Source organism: Gopherus flavomarginatus, chromosome 3 (genome assembly GCF_025201925.1).
Source record: "Gopherus flavomarginatus isolate rGopFla2 chromosome 3, rGopFla2.mat.asm, whole genome shotgun sequence".
Taxonomy (NCBI): domain Eukaryota; kingdom Metazoa; phylum Chordata; order Testudines; family Testudinidae; genus Gopherus; species Gopherus flavomarginatus.
In genome coordinates, this window is record NC_066619.1 from 100728762 (window position 1) to 100752528 (window position 23767).

Genomic DNA, 23767 nt, shown 5'->3' on the forward strand with positions numbered 1-23767 from the left:
ATATGGTTCCCACCTTTTTCAAAATTCTGTAATATTTAGATACGGGTGCACTTTTTTCTTATTACAAAATTATGGGTCAAAAGCAAAGTTCAGATGTGCTTCTGAAAGTATATGTGGATCACACAGTTCATTTCAATGTTGACCCAAGGTACCTTTGACTCCAGAAAGAATGAATACACCTCTAGGTATCTATTGTAATTTGTGTTTGGTAACACTCCCATAGCATTATTTTGCAAATACGCTGCTCTGCGTTTTTTTCTGATTATATGTCAAATTCTCTACAGTAGTAGTTACAAATATGTAACATAACCTTGTTCCTCATAGCTGGGTGTAAATTAAGGTATTCTCAGTTAATGAAAATATAAATTGGCCATGGTTTCTTTCCTGCTATCGCATTTTACGCAATATTTTAAGTTCTTTTCTTTGGATTAGGTATTTTAACACCTGAACTTACTTACCCCATTTAGACTGAAGTCAAATTTAGCATACTTAAGGCAGAGTACTTAATGCATTTAGTTCTTGTAATAATTTTAACAGACAGATAACAACAGAGGACCAGGGAAAATATGTGGCACATTGCTAATTATTATCATTTGTCAAGTGAAGTACAGAATTAACCAAATAAAGCAAACTTAACACTTTTTTTCCTAACATTGAAATGATGCCTTATCAGCATAGAAACATCCTTCTCACTGAATAATTAAATGTCATGGAAATCAGACATGAATGAATGAATGAATGAATGAATAAATGTTTCTCTTACCAGGCCTGATCTCTGTAGCATCAGGACTTAGTACACCCTCCTCAAAGGGGATGTCCATTCCCACATCCTCTGGTGCCAATCTGCGGGGGGGGGGGGGGGGGGGGGGGAGGGAAAAGGAAACACCTCAAATTGGCATATTTTATGTGCAAGATGCCCAAGATCAAAAGATAATAATTTGATCTAATTTGGAGCACTCTCTTTCCTCAGACATGTCTAATTTTAATATTTGATTTGCAAACAGGCTACAGTAATAAAGAGGTGACCAAAATGTGGCTGATGGAACGTGTCTAGGTAGCTCTTAGTTACCCCTATTGTTGATATGGAGACGTGGCCCCTGGAGACTGTAAACTCCACCACATAATCACGCACTTGCGTTTGGATTAGGACACAGTATTGTGTAACCACACTTCAGCAGACTGCAGTTGTTTCCATTTTATGCAAATTAAGTGCAGCTCCTGTGCTTCTCGCAAGTTGCCAGTGCAGCATTAGGCAAGAAAGTTGTGGCTATCTTGAGCCACTGCCCCCAAATCACATATCACAGCAAGACTTCCATAATAATCTAATTACCGTAATCACATTTGCCGTATATCAACATTAAGACTAAAAGAATATTAAATTATAAATATAAATATAAATATTATATTGATTTTATTCATATTTTAGGGCTATTTTTAGAGAAGGTTGAATATGCATGCGACTCAGCTAAAGTGTCTCATTCTGTCATTGACTTTCAGAAAGGCATGTATAGGACTGAAAGAACTCAGAAGCACAAAAATAATATCCTGGAATTTTGTGACAGATTTTCTATGTTGCAAAAACTCCCTACCAAATGTTTAACTTTCAAATCAAGTAATATTAGAAAAATATTAGGGAACTATACTAATAAATATACCTAAAAATGAGTATTAATTGGGATAATGTATAGCAAATACTGGCGGGAAATTCATTTTTTTAAAATAAATCATTTCAGCTGTGTTCATTCCCCTTTTGTATTCACTTTCTATAAAAAATTTACAAATAAGTTTGCTAGTAGGAATGTTCACAGAAACAGCAAATTTGAAATGAATGTGACGATATTAATTGAAAGTGAATTTCAGTTTCATAACTGTGACTATTTATACCATAAACCTTATTCTGAAAAGTTACACTAAATCAGTCAGAATAAACATACTGCGTGACCTATGTGTCCTTTCCAAACAGCTCAGTTTTAAATTATGAGTACTGATTACGCAAAGCAATATTTGCAGGAAACCATTCATAGGAAATCCAGAATGAAATATCTTCACATTACAATTTAGTTGAATAACTTTAAAAAAGAAAAAAAATTGTGGAAAACATAATTTTGTTTGCAAATAGTGTGTGAACCAAAAAAAAGGCCATAATGCAATGACTAAATACCTTTTTGAGAATAGGCAACCAACTCTTTATAAACATCCAACTGGAATGTTGTAAATAACTACTAATTAATTATTGAAAATAAATACAAGATCAAAGATGTTAATATAACAAGGGAGTTTCTAATACCATCATCAGACCAGATCCTGCTTCCCTTGCTCACTCAAAAAAATGTCATTGATTACAGTGTGAAATATGCGTTCTTATGGAAGGCAAGAACACACAAAACACACAATATTCATGTAACTTTTAAACTTCATTATAGTGAATATGCAAATGTGTAGCCTCAGGCATATTCTTACAGTAGCAATTTAAATTAAAAAATAGTCTGACTTTTTTTGCTTTTTTTTAGCAGCAGAAAAATAATTTTGTTTTCACATCTGGATCACACAAAACTGGTTAAATGGATTTGTATGACGCTTCTCTCCTCCCCCCCAAAATCACACTCTGGATCTGATTTTTGGGCTGGGACTGGATATTCTAGTTATGGACATATCATCTGCATCATCGTGAGATTATGACCATATGTAGAATGATGTTATAGCTTGTCCTGTCCAGATGGGAAGACCTGTTTTGATGGAGCCAGTTTCCTTTCAGTTGTATCTATAAGAGGCTCTGCTTATCCACTGAACAGCTCTGCCAATGGTTTAGGACAGGGGTAGGCAACCTCTGTCACATGGCTCGCCAGAATAAGCACATCCCTTGGCCTGCACCGCTTCCCGCCGCCCCTATTGGCCTGGAGCAGCGAACCGCGGCTAGTGGGAGCTGCGATCGGCTGAACCTGCAGACACGGCAGGTAAACAAACCGGCTTGGCCCACCAGGGTGCTTACCCTGGTGAGCTGCGAGCCAAAGGTTGCCAATCCCTGGTTTAGGAGAATATTATAACAATTGACTGCCACCTAGATGTCTCCTGTACATATTATCATCATCATCACAGGGCACCAAGGGAAACAATCGTGGAATTAAGAATTGACAAAGAAGGAGGTTAAAATAATGGTTGTGGAAAAGAGAGTATGAGGCAGAACAGTTGCAGTATAGAAAATTTTAACATTCCTATGCTGGAGCTGTGATAAGGGCAAAGTACTAAGTATTTTTCTCTAATATATCTTCAGCAGAGTCTCATCCAGCAGACTCATGTGAACTGATGGGGAGCCTAATTAATCCAGCTTGCCTTAGTTCTTTGTTACAGCTTTCCTGGCTGTACATTCTTTCTATATACTTTGCTGGAAAAAAAAAAATCCTATCTGGCTGTTTGGCCAGCACCCTGTGAGCAGTGTCAGAGCATGACCTTCTTTGGTTATTTATTATTATTATGTGTTTAGTGTATGACGGTAGTGTATAGAGACCCCAACCAACATTTGGGCCCCATTGTGCTAAACACTATGCAAACACACAGTAAGAGACAGTCCCTGCCCTGAACAACTTACAATCTAAATAGACATGCCAGACAAAGGGTGAGAGAAGGGAACTATTACCTTCAGTTTACAGATAGGGAACTGAGACACAGAAAGTTTAAGGGCCCGATCCAAAGCTCAATGATGTCAATAGAAAAATTCCACTGATTTCAATGGGCCTTGGATCAGGCCTTAAGTGACTTGCACAAGGTCACAGAGGAAGACTGCGGCATAGGAAGGAATTGAGCCCCAAAGTCCTGATTCCAGTCCAATTATTTTACCATTAGACTAGCTTTCCTCTGACAGAGTGTCACCCAGCTCCCTTCAGTGAGCTCTTAGAATTGGTGGCCTGTACTATCTCCCTAGATATCAATCAGCTGGGCAAACCTATGCCCATGAAGGAACATCAGAGGAGGCACTTTATTATCTAGCCTCATGCAACAATGCTATGTCTAGATTCTGCATGGGCCGGAGCTAGGTGGGCAAGATTTCATTTTAGGATTCCATCTCTGCTTTGTGACTATGGAGCCTGGGAATTGTCTAGCGGACCAAAGGCTTGTACATTCTGGATTACGCTAGGGCAGGCTTTCTCCCTAAATGAAATGCTTTGTCATCGCTTCACTAGATTTACTGCACAATGAATTTCTCATGCAAAGTTGAATAACTTGAGTACTGAAAAAAGAATTGTTTTAATTACTTAATTTCATCTACAAAACACACCACTTTGGAACATGTCTGGTGGTTGTCAAAGAGGCTTTGTATTTTTCTTTCTTGTTTTGGACAACAGTAGAATAAATGAAAAAGTCACATCAAAGCATCCTGCTAATGGATAAAATAAATGGTATTAAATTGTCTGTAAGTGTTAACACTAAATAGTAGAATCAAAATAAATGTTATCTGCGCACAGAAGCTCTACAGAAAACTGACACTTTGAATGTCATCACTGTTTCCTTACAAGATGTAAATAACTGATTAAAGATTTAACTGCTTTGACCAATACATAGTAAAATTCTGTTATTAAAACTAACTCATCCTTTTAAACTAACATGAAATGAAGCCTGAGTTTTATAATGACATTTAGATATCCCAGTAAAACTAAATAAGATATTATATGCAGACATCAGAATGGGGGAGTGAACATATTTGTGAATATAGTCGCTTTAGTGTCCACATTCAGGTTTTATTTAAAATGTGTTTTATTAACATTTTAAAATATAGGTGCCTAAATCTAAGCATGAGAACTGCAGGAGTTCGGCACTTCTGAAAATCAGGCCACTTATTTAGGCGTCTAACTATAGGCACAAGTTTGAAAAAGTTGGCAATATGAACAGACGTGTTTTCTTGATATTGTAAAAATGTTGCTAAAATAGGGTTTGGTTTTAAATTTAAATTTTCCTTATTGTTCTGTGAAACAGAAAAATATTCTGTCATTGCATAAGTATCAGAAAGCAACAGTCAGCACAAAGTGATTACAAAGAGAAGTGAAACTGACTAGGTAATATTTATTCCTTATAATGCGCAAAAAGCAAAAATAAAACAGGCAACATAAATGGAGAACAGTAAATTTAAAAAATACTTTGTTTCATAATCTCAAGTGTAAAGATACATTTAAAATTAGTTTTATCCCAATTGTGTCCATTTTAATTACAAATTTTCTGTAGCAAAACAAAAGACCAACCTAAGATACTATTGTAAGCTCTTTGAGGGAGGGACCATCTTTTTTATCTGTGTTTGTTCCACGCTGAGAGCAATGGGGTCCTGGTCTCTGATTGGTTTCCTAGGCGCTACCACTATTAAAATAATATCTAAAAGAGCAATTTTCTGAAACGAATTAAACTGAGTTAATAATTTATTATTAATGGGCTGTTAAAGTTTTACACCCCAAGCGTGAATTGAATCTCCATTGCAGTGCAGCTTCCCTTACCCTTATAAACTACATCCTCTTCAGAGGTTGAACTAGCCCATTGATTTCAATAGCAGTGATATTCAAGTAATTGAGAACAGAATTTGGCCAAGAATCGCTAAGCTCAATTTGACGGAACAGCATTTTTTATGTAATTAATATACAATATTCAACATCAGATATTTGTTGTGTGACAGCTGTAGAAGCAAGAGGGGACCCTTCTCCAGATGGAAACTTGACAGATTTGGGACACTGCAGGTATGTAAAAAAATAATTTAAAATAAACAGCCTTGTTGACATAAGATCATCTCCTGGATTTCAAATCAAAGCGGGGCACACATTATGGCCTTACAGCAAAGCTGAATATAAATATCTAAGTGGTTTTTGCTGAGATAATGCTTATTTTTTCAGTGTCAAGTTCGAGTTTCTACGCAATAAACAATGAACAGCACTTGAGAAAAATATGTCCTGAGAATGGTAATATTTTTAGAGTCCTTGTATATGCCCTAGACCAGTGGTGGGCAAACTTTTTGGCCTGAGGACCACATCGGGGTTGCAAAACTGTATGGAGGGCCAGGTAGGGAAGGCTGTGCCTCCCCAAACAGCCTGGTCCCCACCCACTCCCACCTCCTGTCCCCTGACTACTCCCCTCAGAATCTCCAACCCATCCAACTGCCCCTTTCTGGGACCTCCTGACCCTAACCACTCCCCCAGGACCGATCCCCTATCCAACTCCCCCTGCTCCCTGTCCACTGGCTGCCCCAACCTGTATCCAGATCCCACCCCCCGACAGGCCCCCCGGGACGCCCATGCTTATCCAACTCCCCCTGCTCCCCATCCCGACCGCCCCCCCAGAATCTCCACTCCATCCAACCACACCACTCCCTGTCCCCTGACTGCCCCCCCGGGACCTCCTGCCCCTTATCCAATCCCCTGGCCCCGACCTCCTTACCATGTTGCTCAGAGCAGCATGTCTGGCAGCTGCACCGCACAGCTGGAGCCAGACATGCTGCCGCACTGCCCTACAGGAGCACGCAGCCCTGCTGCCCAGAGCACTGCCCGCAAGCGATGTAACTGCGGGGCAGGGTGAACAGCAAGAGAGGGGCCAGGGGACTAGCCTCCCTGGCCAGGAGCTCAAGGGCCGGGCAGGATGGTCCCGCCGGCCGGATGTGGCCCGTGGGCCATAGTTTGCCCACCTCTGCCCTAGACTGACTGTCCAAGCATGTCATGCTGGAAACATGAGCTCTAATATGGTCAGTAAAAATAAAGTTTTTACAAAATGAAGACATGATTAATATGTATTTACTTATAAATTAATATGCAAAGCAGACATTTAAAAAAAATAGACGGGAACTAGCCTTAGTTACTCTCAAATGACTATTGTTTTCACCTCCCCTTTCACAGCCAGAGTGGGTAAAAATCTGGTGGACTGGGGGAAGGGCATGGAATGGAGAAGTACTGCTTCTACTGTCTTGTACACGTCTTCCTCAAACTCCTCAGCAGGGCAGAAATGGGCACGGTGGGAACATGTTGGCTCTCTGCAGCACTATCACCCCAAATCTTGCAGGATTTTTGTAAAACCTGATGTTCTCTGAATTAACAGACTTGGGTTCCTCCTCCATGTTCTGAAGGGAATTCTGGACGCAGCAGATAATAGAAAAATCCTTGGCAGAGCGTAGGCTGGAAGCCCACTTACAGGCACTGGGCCTCCACAAATGTAAACAGAATACTCTGGTAATGCAGGAACTACAGTGGGCAAACCCTTGCCCCTCCTTCACCCACAGAGGGAAGCATTAGTACATCGGAAACCCCTTATGTCCATGCTTGAAGAATTTCCTAGTACACAAGATGATGGTGACCACAATATTAGGAAAAGAGAGAATACCTTTTCTTTCCAGTGAATGCTCCTTGCTGAAGGACTACTCAGTGGCATTAGAGGCTCCATTATAGTCATGCACAATTTAGTAGATTAATAAAAAGATGTTTTCTCCTGAAGCTGAGGTCAAAGTAAATTAAACTCTTTGTGTCCTAAATGACTTCTTTTGTGCGGTACACAGACCAGTCATTCAAGGATCAGCTGCATTAGGAGTCAGATTACAGGACACTAGCTTTGATACATAAGGCCTGCAGACTTGCACAAAAGTAAGTCCAAAAAAGTGTATTTCTTAAAGGTAGTTCAGAGCCAGATATCAGATTTGTATGAGAGGGGATGAGGGTGGGGAAAGCTGACTCGCAGCTGAACTCTTTTACATTCCCTTTTTATGGTTTAGTCAGCCACACATCTGATGAAACATCCTCTAGATCAGTGGTGGGCAACCTGCAGCCCATCAGGGTAATCTGCTGGCGGGCTACCAGGCAGTTTGTTTACATTTTCACAGCCACCCACAGGTCCCAGTGGCCACGGTTTCCCATTCCCAGCCAATGGGAGCTGCAGGAAGCAGTGTGGGCCTTTGACCCTCCTGTTTTCTGTGGCTACATCACGTTTAGGCTGGAGAAGGCCCCTAGGCCTTACATATCTTACGTATTTTCCCCATCTGTGCTCAGAAATTTTTTTTTTTTTTTAAACTCTACAGGCACTAAGTTCAGGGTTTTTATAAAGTGGTCAAAGAAAGGTAAATGCAAAGAATGTCACGCCCATAATCACATAAAAATTCTGCTTATCCATGTTTGTTTTAAAAAATAATAATGATAAGACTGGAGACAAAGTACAAAGAGAATGCCATTCAGAAAGGAGACTGGAAAATTAGGCATATTAAAAACAAACAAGCTTCTCAAATTTCATAGATAGCCCAGGTGCACCATGGCCTTGCAATTAACAACCGGTTTGGTTAGTGCTTGTTTTCTCACTGATTCTCAATGAAAGACGGAGCTTTCTGAGGGAGAATGAGTTCATTGTGAGATGGCTCAATAGATATAAAAATAATGTTAGGGGCTTTGAGATCCTCCCTCTATTGCCTCTGCCTGGTGGATTAAAAACAAAAACAAAACAAAACAAAACACAGTATAGAATTTATTCTCTATTTCTTCTTATCCCAATTTCAGATACAAGTCACATAAAAATCAGGGAAGGAAAAGTAGGAAAACATGGTATTGGACATCATAATGCAATATGGTTTTCATTCTTGTTTCTTCCTCCCTTATAAAAATCCTTCCTTGTGTCCCTTCTTCACAAAAAAATTATTTTCTCTCTGCAAGGAACCAAAGTAGCACTCCCTTTCTGCTCAACATGTGTTCTCTTTCCCCCTCCACTTGTAATCTGTTCTTTCTTGCCTACCCTTCTCTTTCCCTTCCTAGAGTTCGATTGTGCAGAGCTCATTTCTGCTGATCCAGCAAAAGCACTTACGCATGTTCTAAACTTGACTTCAGTTAAACTACTTTCATGCTTAAAGTTCAGCATGGATTTAGCATGCTCAGTACCATGTGGGATCCAGCCCTCAGCTCTTTCACCTTACCATTACCAGCACTAATCTACAGCCATGCCTGAACTATTCAATGCTAGCCCAAGGTCTTCTTCCCCTTCTTGAGTACTTACTCCGGACCAACTAAAATCTGGCCCTCTGTCTGAATGAGCCAAATTAATATGACAACAGAATGGAAGTTAATGGAATTACACTGGGGATGAATTTGGCAAAATACCTTTGCTTAATTGCTAATGATATTTCTCTTCCATTTACAATTCTATGCTACAAAATAAGACATCTTTTTCAGCTTAAGGCACATGGATCCAAAATAATCCCTTTAGATAACACACATGGGGTAACTCTCACTAGTTTCAATGGGGGGAGGGTCATATATCCCTTTCTAATGTTGTACCTGCTTTAACTCTCCCTTTAGCATTCAGGTAACACAACTGCAGAACCCATCATTACTGCAGATCAAACTCTTGTCAGACATATTTTTTAGAATTAGAAACTGTTTGGCAGTTTTGCTTTTATTCCAAAAAGAAAAGGCCTTTCTGCTTTCTTTTTATTAAAAAAAATGACTACATGTTTACGTGATTATATTGTGATGTCCTGTAACTAGAGTTCTTTCCCTATCTGGAAAGAAAACTGAATGCCAGGGCCTTTCTCTATCAATATTTCTCATGAGAAATATTACCATAAATATCAATGTTCTAGGGTCATCCACCATTCTTGGGCTACTTTCTCAAAATTACAACAGAAAAGATTAAAAATATAGTCAGTTGGTGGTGCATTCTGAATGGGAAACTGTTCTTCTGGTTACAGATGTGAACTAGATAACTGTGTTACAAATGAGATGGGTTATTTCAAGTGACATATTAAGCTACAAGAACTAATAGGAAAGTACATTAATTGTATGTGTGTGCTTTTGCCTTTTGAAGCTGATCATCTAACATGGGCAAGTGGAAGGGATTTGCAGGCTCAGCCAGAAACATGCTATGCAGACTATATCAAACAACCACAACAGAAAACACGAGATTCAGGAAATACAGTATCATTATACACAATTAGGAAGGGAGAAAATGATAGAGTATTTGGCCATAAGCTCCCACTCCAAAAAATATATATAAAAGTTGTCAGTAAGTACTCAGCTAGAAAGAGAAATATAAACCATAAGTAAGACCCATTAGCCCAAGCCAATCAAGGGAGAGAGAAAATATACTGACATGAAAATCTTCAAAATAACTTCCTAGAACCACTTCCTAACTACAACATTTCTGTAAGCAGGAAATTTCTACAGCTTGTTTTTAAAAGAGGCTTTAGGAAGGGATTCTTAGGTTGGTAAACTGAAGATCCCCAAAATACAGTACAATATTTAACAAATCAAAGTAACATGTGTTGCGCAGCTTGGATTCAATGGGGGAAGGACATTACAGTTCAAGTGGACTTTTTAGTGGTTCCCTATCTCAGCTATATCTTCATACCAAAAAAAAAAAAAAAAAAATGAACAGCCTAGAGAGAATTCATATCTGGACATCTGAGATTAAGAAAAAGAAGCCATTACTTTTACCCACAGTGATGTAACATATCCTGTAGTATAATCATATTACATGCAAGTGACTAGTGTAAGCTGATTAATTATTTCTAATTAAGATCTCCAAATTAAGAAGAAATAGGTCCACGGTTGATTTAGTCATGTACTACAGAATATGTCCACATGGTTACTAAATTTAATTCTTGGGAAGTAATAAAATTAAGGTAGAAAAATCTAAATCCTAAATGTTGGAATTTATTCATTGCTAAAAAACATTGACTCATCTTTCTAGTTACACCTATACAATATTGGACAATGGGTCTCTGAGCCATATATTTTAATAACCATATTATAATACACAGTGCAATGTGCTGTGCAAACATTAACTAATTGTTTTTCACAACACTGCTGCACAAAAAGTATGCAAGTGCCATTATTCCCATTTTATAGATGGAGATACTGAGATAGAGAAGTTAGGTGACTTACCAGAGCCCTTAGAGGTAAGTAGTCATTTTCAGAACTAGGATTCAAACTCCTGACTTCCTAGACCCCTGTCCTGTGTGCCTCACATCTAAAAGTTGTTTGACAGTGAACATTAAAGCTGGTTGAAATTTTCTGAATTTCAATTCTTTTAGTCAATTTTTCACGGACATTTCAAAGTTAGATCAGAAAAGTGATTGGTTTTGTTGTAAAAATTTTCCCCTAAAAATGCATCACATTGTTCAACTAGATATAAGCTAGATGGCTGAAATTTTCTGAATTTCAAAATTTCAGTGAAAAATTTTGTTGAAACTTTAATTTTGACAAAAAGAGATGGAATGTTCACAAAAGAAATCTTGAAGTAGTTTTCCTATTTTTCAATTAGCTTTAGCATTTGTACTGTTTATCTTATTTTTGTCTGTTTTTGCCATAATAGAAGAAGCTGAAAATTTTCAGGAAAGTGTATGTTGTGCTCCACACAAGGACTTTCAATATGCTTGGCACTATGAGAATTCCCCTTCACCTATTCCTATAAGACTAAAATTTCTTTAAATAGTTTTGATGAAGAAATTCACAATGGCCTTGACAATTTTAAAATGCAACTAGTGTTATTCCTGTACAACTGATCTGTTTGTCTCTGCAACTTTGTTGGCTTTCTCCAGTGTTATTTTTTGTTAATTAAATCTTTTTTTGTTTTTCATTGTCTACCTTTTGCACTGCTTAACACATTTGCCTCTCTCGGTAGTGATGTCTACCAGTGTCCTCTATTGGATGGAATCAGATCTGTCAACAGTGGGTCAAAGGTCCTATTCTACTAACAAATACACCGTCTTTTTTCTCAAAAAAGATTCCTCTTTAACACAAGTGATGGAGACTTTGGGGCCTGATTTTCAGAGGTGTTAAGCATCCACAACTCTAGCTGAAATCAATAGACACTGCAGATATTCAGCACTTCTGCAAATCAGTTTATCAGAACACTGGGATCTGAATTCAGTTCCTTTGTTGCTGCCAAGTTCAGAATTGGCACGATTTGCAGTATATTGATACTTTTAAAGGGGTATGTGCATACAAATTTCTTATGCTACAGATGCCTTCTGATTGTCACCATATCTGTCTCCCTGTGGCATTTGTTTTTACCTTTTTTCCTATGTATTATTTCTACACTGTGCAACTGCACCTCTAGTCTAACATATAATTTGCTTCATAACCCTGAACATGATTCTCTTACCCCTTTTCGCTCCTTTTATCTGTTGTATTGCTTTCTCTTTTATTCTCTTGCTACTGCTATACTTCTCCCTTATTTTTGCATTTTTACCTATTTTTCCTCTTTCCTACAATATTTACCTTTTTCCCCCCCTTTTGCATCGTTCTACCTAAAATTTTAGTCTTAATTTTGAATTTCTGTAATTTCATAGTTCAGGTTAGGACTTCAATATAAATGTATATCTTAAATTGCTGTAGTGAGCCTGCAGCTCATGCAGGTTAAGATATAAATTTATACTGAAGTTCTAACCTGAACTATGAAATTATAGAAATTCAAAGTTAAGACTAAAATTTCCCCATCTGGACTTGAAGGGCCAGCCACAGGTCAACTGACGAGAAAGGCAGGAACGCAGAGCAATACCACAGCTTTAGAAGAACAGGTGGGTGAATGGATACTTTGGGAACTTTTAAGAACTGGATCCCAGAAGACATCTGACATAAGAAGCAGGGAAGAGCTGCCCCCTCAGTCTCATCTGAAGGCCTCAGATTGTCTTACAGATGCAGTGTGTGTGTGTGTCACGGAGATGAGAGAACAGGAGAATGTGAGAGATGATGCCACTCACAAGCTGGTCCTGCAGGTGACTTTAACGGGAAGCAGCCCTATAGTTGTAGCAAGGAGCTGCTGAGGACAGGCAACGGCAAGCCATTGTAAGGTGCAGCTAGGAACAATGTGGGGCAGGTCCATACAGGAGCCAAAGGAGGTAGTCTGACCAAGACAAATGAGAGCTAGCTGAGGAGAAAACTGGCACCAAGCAGCCTACTCCTACAGCCTGTGGGAGGAGGGTGTTCAGTTGAGGGAGACTCTGAAGCATGGGAAGTGGCCAGGCCTGTAAATACATGTATGAGTGGGGGACAGGCTGGGCAGAGAATCACCATCAACTACCAGAAAAAGAAGACCGCTATGATAAATCAGTGGGGCCCTTGGAACCCGAAGAGGCTGCAGACCAGCCAAATCTGGACACAGAAGGAAACATTGGTCAGACAGGGGGATACTGTGAAAGTGCCAAAGCCAGTGTGTCAGGGAATCCATGGCTGATAACAGCTGGACTGGAACCAGGGAAGAAGGGAAGCAGGGGAGCCCTGAGACTGAAAGAGAAAGCCGTTGGCATGCAGCCAAAGAGCTGCATAGAGAGGGCTTGTGAGAATTGATCCAAGGATGTTTTATTCAAACTGTTCAAAATACCTTTCTATAGGCAAATGTTCCCAAGGCATTGTGGCCTAACCTCACGGCAGACAAGCATAAATAAACCATGCCACAGGCCCATGCTGGAGGGGCCTCAGCTGTGCTTAAAATGACAATGACCATATCAGGATGCATTGCCTAAAAGGGACAGGATCCCATATTATACCAGTTTCCAGCCCCAGGAGAAGAGGGAAAGAAAACTGAAAGGTTGGGAATAGAGCCAGTAGAAGTAGCATGCAGGAGACACTAGGTGTGGCAAACCCAAGGGGAGGATTTAGGCAAGGGGCTCATAATCCAGTGTCACAATTATCAGTGATACAATTATCCAGCAAGGGCACAATGCAGAATGGCCCCAGAAAGAGCATTAGTGATGTGCAGAGCATAGATATAGGGTGTGGAAGGTAAAACACCATGTCTGTGAGATCGAAGAAGAAAGGGTCAAGGTCAATTCTGGTGTAAGAGGACGCAGCTGACATCAGTGGAGTTACACCAGGATTGAATATGATACAAAGACTTTACAAAGGGAGATGGGTTTAAGTCCACAATTCAGGAAAACTTCAGCACGTGCTAGGTCCCGTTTAGTTAAAGTTCAACACATATGTGTTTTCCTCAATCAGATCTTAAATGTACATCTTGGAGAGTATGCTCTGTAGTCCTTTTCCATCCTGGGTGGATTGCCCTGTGGCACTTTAACTAAGAGTTTCATGGCTTTATTTATTTCATAATCAACAACAAAGTGTGTGCACCAATTGTGCTTGCGCCCTTTCCTTTCTGCCATTCTTAATAAAGACTCCTTTCCTGTCAGACATCTAATAGTGTCTCACATCATGTGCTACAGCATATAGCGTCTCCTGTTTGAAACACCTGCTGAGTCTGTGCCATACCCAGTACAATACCATGTACTACAGTCACATGTTTCACCATGAACCTCACAATGACTCTCATGGCAGTTGGTTAGGGAGCTACACTGTATCCATGTACTCCAAGCAACCACTTGTGCTATCTGTGCAGATGTGTGCAATATAATGTTCACTAATTGTGCCCCAGAGTTCTTTCCAACATTATCTCCTGTACTGAATATATGTTGAGAAGCTTCCCCTCCAGGAGTTGATATTTCTAGGAATGACATTTCATTGACATCTCACTGGCATTTCTGGAGCAGGAATATTATTTCCATAAGTAACACATTTCATGTGAACCTCCAGAAAGGACAATGTGGCACTCAGCACATGGGGAGTTGACAGCTGACTCTTTTTGAAGGGAATTTCACAATGTAATACTTATTCCTTATATTTCAGAACTGAAAGCACTAAAATTTCTAACACTAAGGACTAACTTCCGCTTTCACTGGGAACAAATACTGAAGAATTTGTTTTACTATTGAAAAGTAAATGTGCCTTTTGCCTCTAGATATTTGGATTGAATCTGTTCCACATCAGCAGTGTATGAAAGTCATTAGCATATGTGATAGCTATTTGATGTCTATTGTGAAATGAGAGTTGATGGAGTCAATCCACATCCTACTGGGCAGGTTTCCACATCAGAAAAAGCACCATCATAATTTTGGGCAGAAAGCACAGAGGCCTGGGATAGAATAGACACTGAGCTCCCCTGTTTTATCAGGACTTTATCCTTGTAGATCAAAGGTTGGTGCACTTTGGTGTTGGGTTGGCTATAGGTTCTGCTGCTTTAGGTAAGCTGGCAAATGTTTGATCCGTACTAGCCTGCAGTCACTCACACAAAGACCATTTCTATACATTTTGCTGCCTCTAATATTTTCCTGCTATAGGCAAACAGCCAGCTCTGTATTGGTGAGATGAAATAGGGAAGCTTGCACTCTTGCTGTCCAATTTGTATTTATCCCATAGGTAAAGGGCCTCTGTCTCCAGAATTATCAATCTTTTGCAGCACTAAATTTGCATAACAATATTTTAATCAGTTAATGTGCTGTCATAAAGTCCATTAACAAGTAAGCCATTTTTTTCAATATTCAAGAGAAAACAGTTGGTTCAACCACATGACATTATTATCATCACTCTTATTCTCCTCTGCTTCACTCTTCTTGTTTATTTTTGCATCATATTGCATGACCATGTCTTTCTATGTGTTTGCACAGCATCTAATACAATAGGGCCCCATTCCTGGGACCTTTGGGTGCTACTGTGATATAAATAATCCGAAACATATTTACTTGGGCTCACAGAATTGCATTCTTTACCACCTAGGACCCATATCTTACTGATTTTTTAAGCCGACACATTTATCTGAATACAGGAATTTGACTTAAACAGTGACTCTTCCTTACTGCTCAGATATGAATGCCAATATACCACAGGCTCTTAAAATGTATTTGCTCTGCACTGTAATTGCTTTTTCTAGCTCTTATCTGTCATTTTTCCCCAGTTTGTCTCTGCTGCTGGAGCTAGATGTTAAGGGCATGCTGTAAAACTACAAAGAACTCCTGTTATTAGGTTGGAGATGGACTAGCAGTAACCACTGGCTAACACTGTAAATCGATATAATTATATGGACTTTCTGCAGCTCGGCCCTGATGGCATGGAGAGGATGCAAAGGACATTTTTATCCTCAGTGTTCCCATGCAGGGAGAAACCACACTCTGGATGGCTGGACAGGAGAGTGCGGTCTGAAGAAATGAGTGAAGGTAGCTAGTACTATGGGGAACATTAGTGGCCTCGAAAGGATGTGTCTGGACAGGGTGAGGGAAGGGAACAGCTTCTCCCCGCATGTGGCTGGATGGCTGTTCTGGCTTGATGTGTGGAACTTTTCTTTTCACAGCCCAATGTTCTCCCCCAGGAGGCAGTATGACTGAGGCCTGGTCTACACTATGCATTTAAACCAATTTCAGCAGTGTTAAACCGATTTAACGCTGCACCTGTCCACACAACAAGGCCCTTTATATCGATATAAAGGGCTCTTTAAACCAGTTTCTGTACTCCTCCCCGACGACAGGAGTAGCACTGAAATCGGTATTACCATATCGGATTAGGGTTAGTGTGGCCATAAATCGACAGTATTGGCCTCTGGGCGGTATCCCACAGTGCACCATTGTGACCGCTCTGGACAGCAATCTGAACTCGGATGCACTGGCCAGGTAGACAGGAAAAGCCCCGCAAACTTTTGAATTTCATTTCCTGTTTGCCCAGTGTGGAGCTCTGATCAGCACGGGTGGCGATGCAGTCCCAAACCCAAAAAGAGCTCCAGCATGGACCGTACGGGAGATACTGGATCACTGTATGGGGAGGCAAATCTGTTCTATCAGAGCTCTGTTACAGAAGACGAAATGCCAAAGCGTTTGAAAAAAATCTCCAGACAGAGGCCACAGCAGGGACTCAGCACAGTGCTGCGTGACAAGCGTAACAGAAAGCCAAAGAATCAAACAGACGCTCATGGAGGGAGGGAGAGGGTACTGAGGACTCCAGGTATCCCACAGTCCCCGCAGTCTCCGAAAAGCATTTGCATTCTTGGCTGAGCTCCCAATGCCTGTAGGGTCAAACACATTGTCCGGGGTGGTTCAGGGTATAGCTTGTCAATTTACTCCCCCCCTCCCGCCCCCATGAAAGGAAAGGGAAAAAAATCATTTCTTGACTTTTTTCAATGTCACCCTATGTCTACTGAATGCTGCTGGTAGACGCGATGCTGCGGCAATGAACTGCAGCATCCCCTCCCCTCCCCTCCCCAGTGGCAGACGGTACAATATGACTGCTATCCATCGTCATCATCAGCCCGTGAGTGCTCCTGGCTGGCCTCTGGTGAGGTCGGCCAGGGGCGCCTTGGTAAAAATAGGAATGACTCCCGGTCATTCCCAGTAGATGGTACAGAACGGCTGGTAACCGTCTTCATCATAGCAACTGAGGGCTGAGCTCCATCAGCCCCACCCCCTTTCATGTCTAAAGAAAAGATTCTGTACTGCCTGGACTATCATAGCAGCGGGATGCTGGGCTCCTCTCCCCTGCACCGTTTAATGTCCTGCCTGGACTATCATAGCAGCTGGAGGCTGCCTCCCCTTCATTTTATCTCACTAACAAGTCAGTATTTCTTATTCCTGCATTCTTTATTACTTCATCACACAAATGGGGGGACACTTCCACGGTAGCCCAGAAGGGTTGGGGGATCAGGGAAGCAATGGGTGTGGCTGTTGCAGGGGCACCTCCTAGAATGGCATGTAGCTCATCATTTCTGCGGGATCTGACACGGAGCAGCTGTGCTGTCTGGTACACTGGTTCTCTAGCACACTTGCCCCATATTCTAGGCAGGACGGACTCTATTTTTAGATACAACATAAAGGAGGGAATGACCTGGTGAGTCATTCCTATTTTTGTCTTTGCGCCCCCGGCCAACCTCAGCCAGGAGCACCCATGACAGCAGCAGATGGTACAGAATGACTGATAACCATCATCTCATCGCCAATTTACAATGGCATGGCAGACGGTACAGAACAACTGATAACCATCTCTGCTATCTTGCAAAGGCAAATGAATGCTGCTGTGTAGCACTGCAGTACCGCCTCTGTCAGCGGCATCCAGTATACATACGGTGACAGTGACAAAAGGCAAAACAGGCTCCATGGTTGCCATGCTATGGAGTCTGCCAGGGCAATCCAAGGAAAAAGGGCGCTAAATGATTTTATGCCATTGCTTTCACGGAGGAAGGAATGAGTGACGACATTTACCCAGAATCACCCGCGACGCTGTTTTTGCACCATCATGCATTAGGGTCTCAACCCAGAATTCTAATGGGTGGGGGAGACTGCAGGAACTATGGGATAGCTACCCACAGTGCAACGCTCCAGAAATCGACGCTAGCCTCGGACCATGGACGCACACCACCGAATTAATGTGCTTAGTGTGGCCACGTGCACTCAACTTTATACAATCTGTTTTACAAACCGGTTTATGTAAAATCGGAATAATCCCGTAGTGTAGACATACCCTAAGAAAGGCATGATGCCTCCTGGCACTGCTGGGTGCCTTCTCCCCCTCCCCAGTACAGCTCTGCTTCTTAAGAGGTATAAATGAGTCCAAACTGTAACCTCTCATTTACTCAAAATGGTACTTAACTACACCTACCAACACAACACATTTCCTCCCCACGCTGTTTTAAGTATGTCATAGTTAGATATTCTATATATATGTTCTGCAAGTTCTGCACCACTGTCATTTCTCTGGACTAGATAAAAGTATTTGTTTACAAAAATGCCTCCACAAGAACAATTTCCATTCTCTCTTCACAGATAAAAAATGAAAATGAGCTAATGAAACTGGTAAGCTCCTGACACTAAAAAGGAATGAAAGTAATTCCTGTACAAAGCAACTTTTGCAATAGTTCTTCAGCACTCATATCGGTTGACATTCTTAACCTTGTAACCTTAAAATTCTTGTAACCTTGTGAGAGAGAGCAAAAGATCCCTTGCTCTCTCACAAGGTTACAAGACTCTTTATACTACAATAATTTAAAAGGGTGTTGCAAGGGTGGGCAGGAAATGTTACATGCTTCAGTTGATAGCAAAGGACCAAAAACAATAGACTGTCAAGTACTGCACTGTTAGTGCTGTCTCAAATTCTTGCTATGACAGTAGTTAAGCAATCGTTTAAAAACACAATGACAATGCCTCGGTTTTCTCTCCCCCCTTCCCATGCCCTGAAAGCTATGCAAATGAACTGAAAATACACTGTAATCAGAAGTGTTAGGTGATGGATTGTACACTGAAGTTTTGTTCCCTAATTAATACCAGTCTGCCCCGACAAAACAAGTCCATCGAATGGATGTAAGCGCCTCTCAGAAAGAGTTGCAGCATAATTAAAATACAGCTGCCTGATTTTCAGTAATGAGGAACTAGATGCTTTGCATCCTGCTAACAAACATTCCTCTCATCCCTTCTTTTTTCTCTGAATGAACTGCAACAATAGAACTGTTAACCAGAAAAGCACTTTGCATATCATTCTCATAATGCAAAGAGATGCTTACCTTCCAAAGACTTGAGGAGGGTTTTTTTTTTAAAGGGAAAATAATACAGATGCTTTATTGCTGCACTTCAGCATCCCTCTTCCTGTAGCAGTTTACTGGGAATACAGATCCTCCACCATTTTCTGGTCACATGACTAGTGGTACTTCTAAATAAGGATGATCACCTGCCTTCGGGTAGCCTGCTGTATGTACCAGAAACCACAGCCACTCTGGTTGGGTGAATGAGAGAGAGCTGAATGGAACTTTATCTCTGGGAAATATTTTTGTAATGGTCCTGTGGAGCTCTGTCACAGTATCCTCAAACTTTTATACGGGGAATCAGCTGTCTGTCGTGAAAAGCTGCTCCCTGTTTCATTTCAGAGCCTCAGGAAAGCTTGCAGTGAGAGATGAGACAAAAGTTCATGTGGATTCAGCTCATCCCAGCCCTCATTTTTGTTTGCCTCTTGTGGTTATATAACATATATAGATTCAAGAGTGCTTTAGATGACTTGTTTCAATTTAATAGTTTAGTTATGAAAATGTAAATATTATTAAAACCATCATATGGTGCAGGGTGTGCTCAATAAAACAATATCTCAGGGGCTTTACTAAAGGCTCTACGCTCTCCTCTGAGAGCACAGGAGATGTGGAACCTGCACTTGCGGGAAAGGGAATTTTTTTCCCCTGGAGCATGGTGATCCTGGTTCTGTGAAAGCCCCATTGGGGGCATGGTCTCCTTGTGCTTCCAGTATTACAGAGAAGGAGAAAAAGAGGGGAGTGGGCTGGGCTTTCCTGGATTTTTCCCTCATAGTCCTGGAGAGGGGGTACACTGGAAGTCAGTAGCCCCTGAGGCTGTATTAACTTCAGCTGGTTTGTGAAACTCCTCTTTTGGCCAGACTGTAAGTATATCAGGGGTGTTTGCACGATGAAGCCCCTAGACCACAACCATCTAGGGGGCATAGGTCTGCTATTTTTTTTAATTTGTCTATAAATTCCTTGAAAAAAGATTCAGACATTGTCATCTCGTGCTGCATTTGAATCAGTGTTCCAGCAGTGAAAGATCTTGGATTCCATTATCAATCTCCTGAGTAATCAGCCCTCCTCACTTACCTTTTAAAGATAACAGACAACTACTGAGCATTTAAAGAGCTATAAAACATGCTCCCTCTCAAAGATGTTGCTGTAGAAATGTGATTAGTAGTGCTGCAGCCAGTGTAACAGTTCTTTAAATCAAGTTCCTTTCTGATTGTTGGTGGGGTTGTTGGGTTTTGTATTGGTTTGGTTTGGTTTTGGTTTTACTAGCAGACTTCCAATGTGTCTGAAATTTTAATCTCATGTTATGCTGGGCACTTAGGGAAAAAAATATCCATAGTAAAAAATTATGCTTCTGCAATGATAGACAAGGTGAGTGAGGTAATTTATTTTATTGGACCAAACTTCTGTTGGTGAGAGACAAGCTTCTGAGCCACACAGAGCTCTTCAGGTCTGGGAAAGGTACTCTGAGATTACCTCACCCACACTGTCTCTCTAATATCCTGGGACCAACACGGCTACAACTACACTGCATACAACTTGTGCAATTATGTCATTATTAACCTGATAATCACATACCCCAATGAAATTAGAAATGTAATAAAAGCTAAGTCTCCAATACTACAATTAGATCTACTACCATTAAATTCCCTGTGCCGAGCCCCACTGACTTCACTGTGACTCGCTGCCAGAGTGAGGGTCAACCTGTGTGGATCAGACTGCAAGAATGTGGTTGGCATTGTTAATACTTTGAGCTGAAATTGAGTACAGCTGATCTACAGTGAACAGAACGTAGTACATTTATTCAGAAAAACTAGGGTTGGACAGGAGGGGGGAGTTTTTCGTACAACAGATGCGCTTTGGCAACAACCTACATTCAGAATAATTTTATTGTTTCTACTTTAGAAGGAGATCTATTATCTGTGTTTCCTGAATTAAATAAAAGGTACAATTCACAAAGTGAGTTAGTACTGGAATAGCTGTCCAGGTCGTATTAAAAGTTGGTTATAAAGCACTTGTTGTGTGGCATGCGGTAAATAATAACGGTGTTTTTTACAAAAATGGGATCATCACCATATTGGCTTCTGCTATTTTTAAAAATCTGGCTCTTCAATGCAAAACTAGCATAAAATGTTAATTATTTTCCAGCATCCCAATGGTAGTATCATCCCAAAACTGGCAACAAAAAGATAGTTGGCATGGCTTGCTGGGTCGCAGGAAGTGTGGGGGAATAAAGGATGTTAAGAAAGCTAAGCGTGAAAAGTAAGTTTCAATATTTCCATCATGTTAAAACTTCAATAATTTAATTCACTATTATTAAATTGGAGTGATGCAGAAAATATTGGAAAAAGGAAATGCTTGAATGAAGTCAATTATGTATTTACTAAAGTGCCCTAAAATGCATCCAGGCTGGGTATGCCTGTTTCATTCTTCTACTTTCATAGAAGTAACTTTGCAAATGATGATAGTATCTTTGCAAATGATGAAATATCATTAAAAAACATATAATAAGTAAATCTGGGTAGGAATAGTTTTCCCATCCTGGGAAAAATTGAGGTTTTGAAACATTTTCCTGTCTCAAATAAGGGTGAAATGTCCAAATCTCAAAAAAAATTGAGAACTAATCATCTGGGAAAAAAAAATCAGTTTGGGGCAGTTGAAATATTTCATTTTGATAATTCTGAAACATTTTAATTTTGATTTAAAAAACAGCAAATATTATAAATTAACTTACATTTCAAAACAAAAAGTTATTTTGAATCAAAACATTGACTTTTTTTTTTTAAATGTCCAGATGGGATGTTTTGACAAATTCAAAAGTTTGTCGTATTCAAAAGTTTTTCAACACAGGAATTGGTCAAACTTACCTTTTCCCATGCACGCTTTGTGTTTTGCTGAATTGGCATTTTTGAGACAACAATTCCAGACCAGTTTTTATGACACGTCCATTGTGGCATCCTAATGGCAATTAATATGGTAAAGTACAAGGGGCTGGGACCATGCCAGATTTAGTACTTGTAAAGGACCATGCACACCTACAGTGCTGTTTAAATAACAATGCAGTAGTAATAATGTGCTCTACCATGTGTCAGACCTGGGTTCAAATCTCCATTCAAGTCTCTAATCCTATATTTCAGCAGGGACTGGAAGTACTACTAAAGCAATATGTTCAGTCTCCAGAGTGCCTGGCATCGCTGTAGAGTGACACTGATCAATTAAGGAACAATTGTGGTAGGAATGAATAAAGTCCTGTCCACTTCTCCTCAGGTTTCAAGATGATGGCTTTGAGATCTCCCTAGGGGGAGGCTGGCCTATAAAGCAGCATGGAGGTAGAGGACTACTATGCAGAATACTGAAAAATCCAGCTGTTTATGATTACAAGAAATTTAAACAAATATTTTTTGCTTAATAAACATAATGGGATAGATTCTCTGTTGGGCCTAGATTGTGCTGACATAGCAGAGACAGGACACCATGGGTCCTGCTGGCCTTCCTGATTCTCTGCCCGACCCTGGCCTTGGATTCACACTAGAGCACGGTTTCGCAAACTGGTGCCGCCGCTTGTGTAGGGAAAGTCCCTGGCGGGCTGGGCCAGTTTGTTTACCTGCTGCATCTGCAGGTCCGGCCGATCGCGGCTCCCACTGGCCGCAGTTTGCTGCTTCAGGCCAATGGGGGCTGTGGGAAGTGGCGCGGGCCAAGGTATGTGCTGGGTGCCGCTTCCAGCAGCCCCCATTGGCCCGGAGCAGCAATCCGCAGCCAGTGGGAGCCACGATCGGCCAAACCTGTGGAAGGGGCAGGTAAACAAACCGGCCTGGCCCGCCAGGGGCTTTCCCTACACAAGCGGCGATCCCAGTGTGAGAAACCTTGCTCTAGAGCAGCCTGAAGAAAAATATCTACAGTGAAATCCTGAAGTCTCTTGGAGTTTTGCTATAGACTTCTTTGGGATCAGTGTTTCACCTTAATGTTGGATTTTGGTATCTGAACTTTAAAAAGGGTGGCCTAAGTCACTAATGGCTTTGACATTATATTATGTGCCTTTGACTAAATAACACAGCCTATTTTCAAAGTTTCTTGAATTTGTCTACACTAAAGGGCTCAGAAGGGCAGAACTGACCCAAAGCCCTATTATTCAGGAAATAGTCACAATTTTTTTCCTCCTCGGTATTTTACAATCTCTGATCTCTGCTAATATAAACACAGGCTCTCTCAGTCAAGATTTCCTGTACTGTTTACATGGCATAACAATTTGACCCTTTCTCTGAAGAGCGATGATGGTGACTGGAGGAGGCCAAAAAAACCTTTCCCCAGGAATCATGTTACAAATGAGAGAAGGGCCTGGAATCCTCCTCCCTGTAGAGTACTGTGGGTTGGGGTAGAAAAGGAACTGAAGCCTCCCCTGCAGAGAATGGAAAAAAACATTTCAGGGGAAAATGCAGATTCAGTAACACTGAAA

The 23767-nt window shown here is 40.8% G+C and overlaps 1 protein-coding gene across 7 annotated transcripts in view; it reads right to left on the reverse strand.

The window, feature by feature from the left end:
• PRUNE2 (prune homolog 2 with BCH domain) overlaps positions 1-23767 on the reverse strand; it is a 356369-nt gene that overhangs the window by 237865 nt on the left and 94737 nt on the right. For all 7 annotated transcript variants that reach the window (XR_007773157.1, XR_007773158.1, XM_050944083.1 and 4 more), the window contains one exon: positions 764-843. Coding sequence is in view for 5 of the 7 variants with exons in the window: in XM_050944083.1 (XP_050800040.1) it covers positions 764-843 (80 nt within the window). In the remaining 2 variants the exon portion in view is untranslated. The remainder of the gene's footprint in view (positions 1-763; positions 844-23767) is intronic.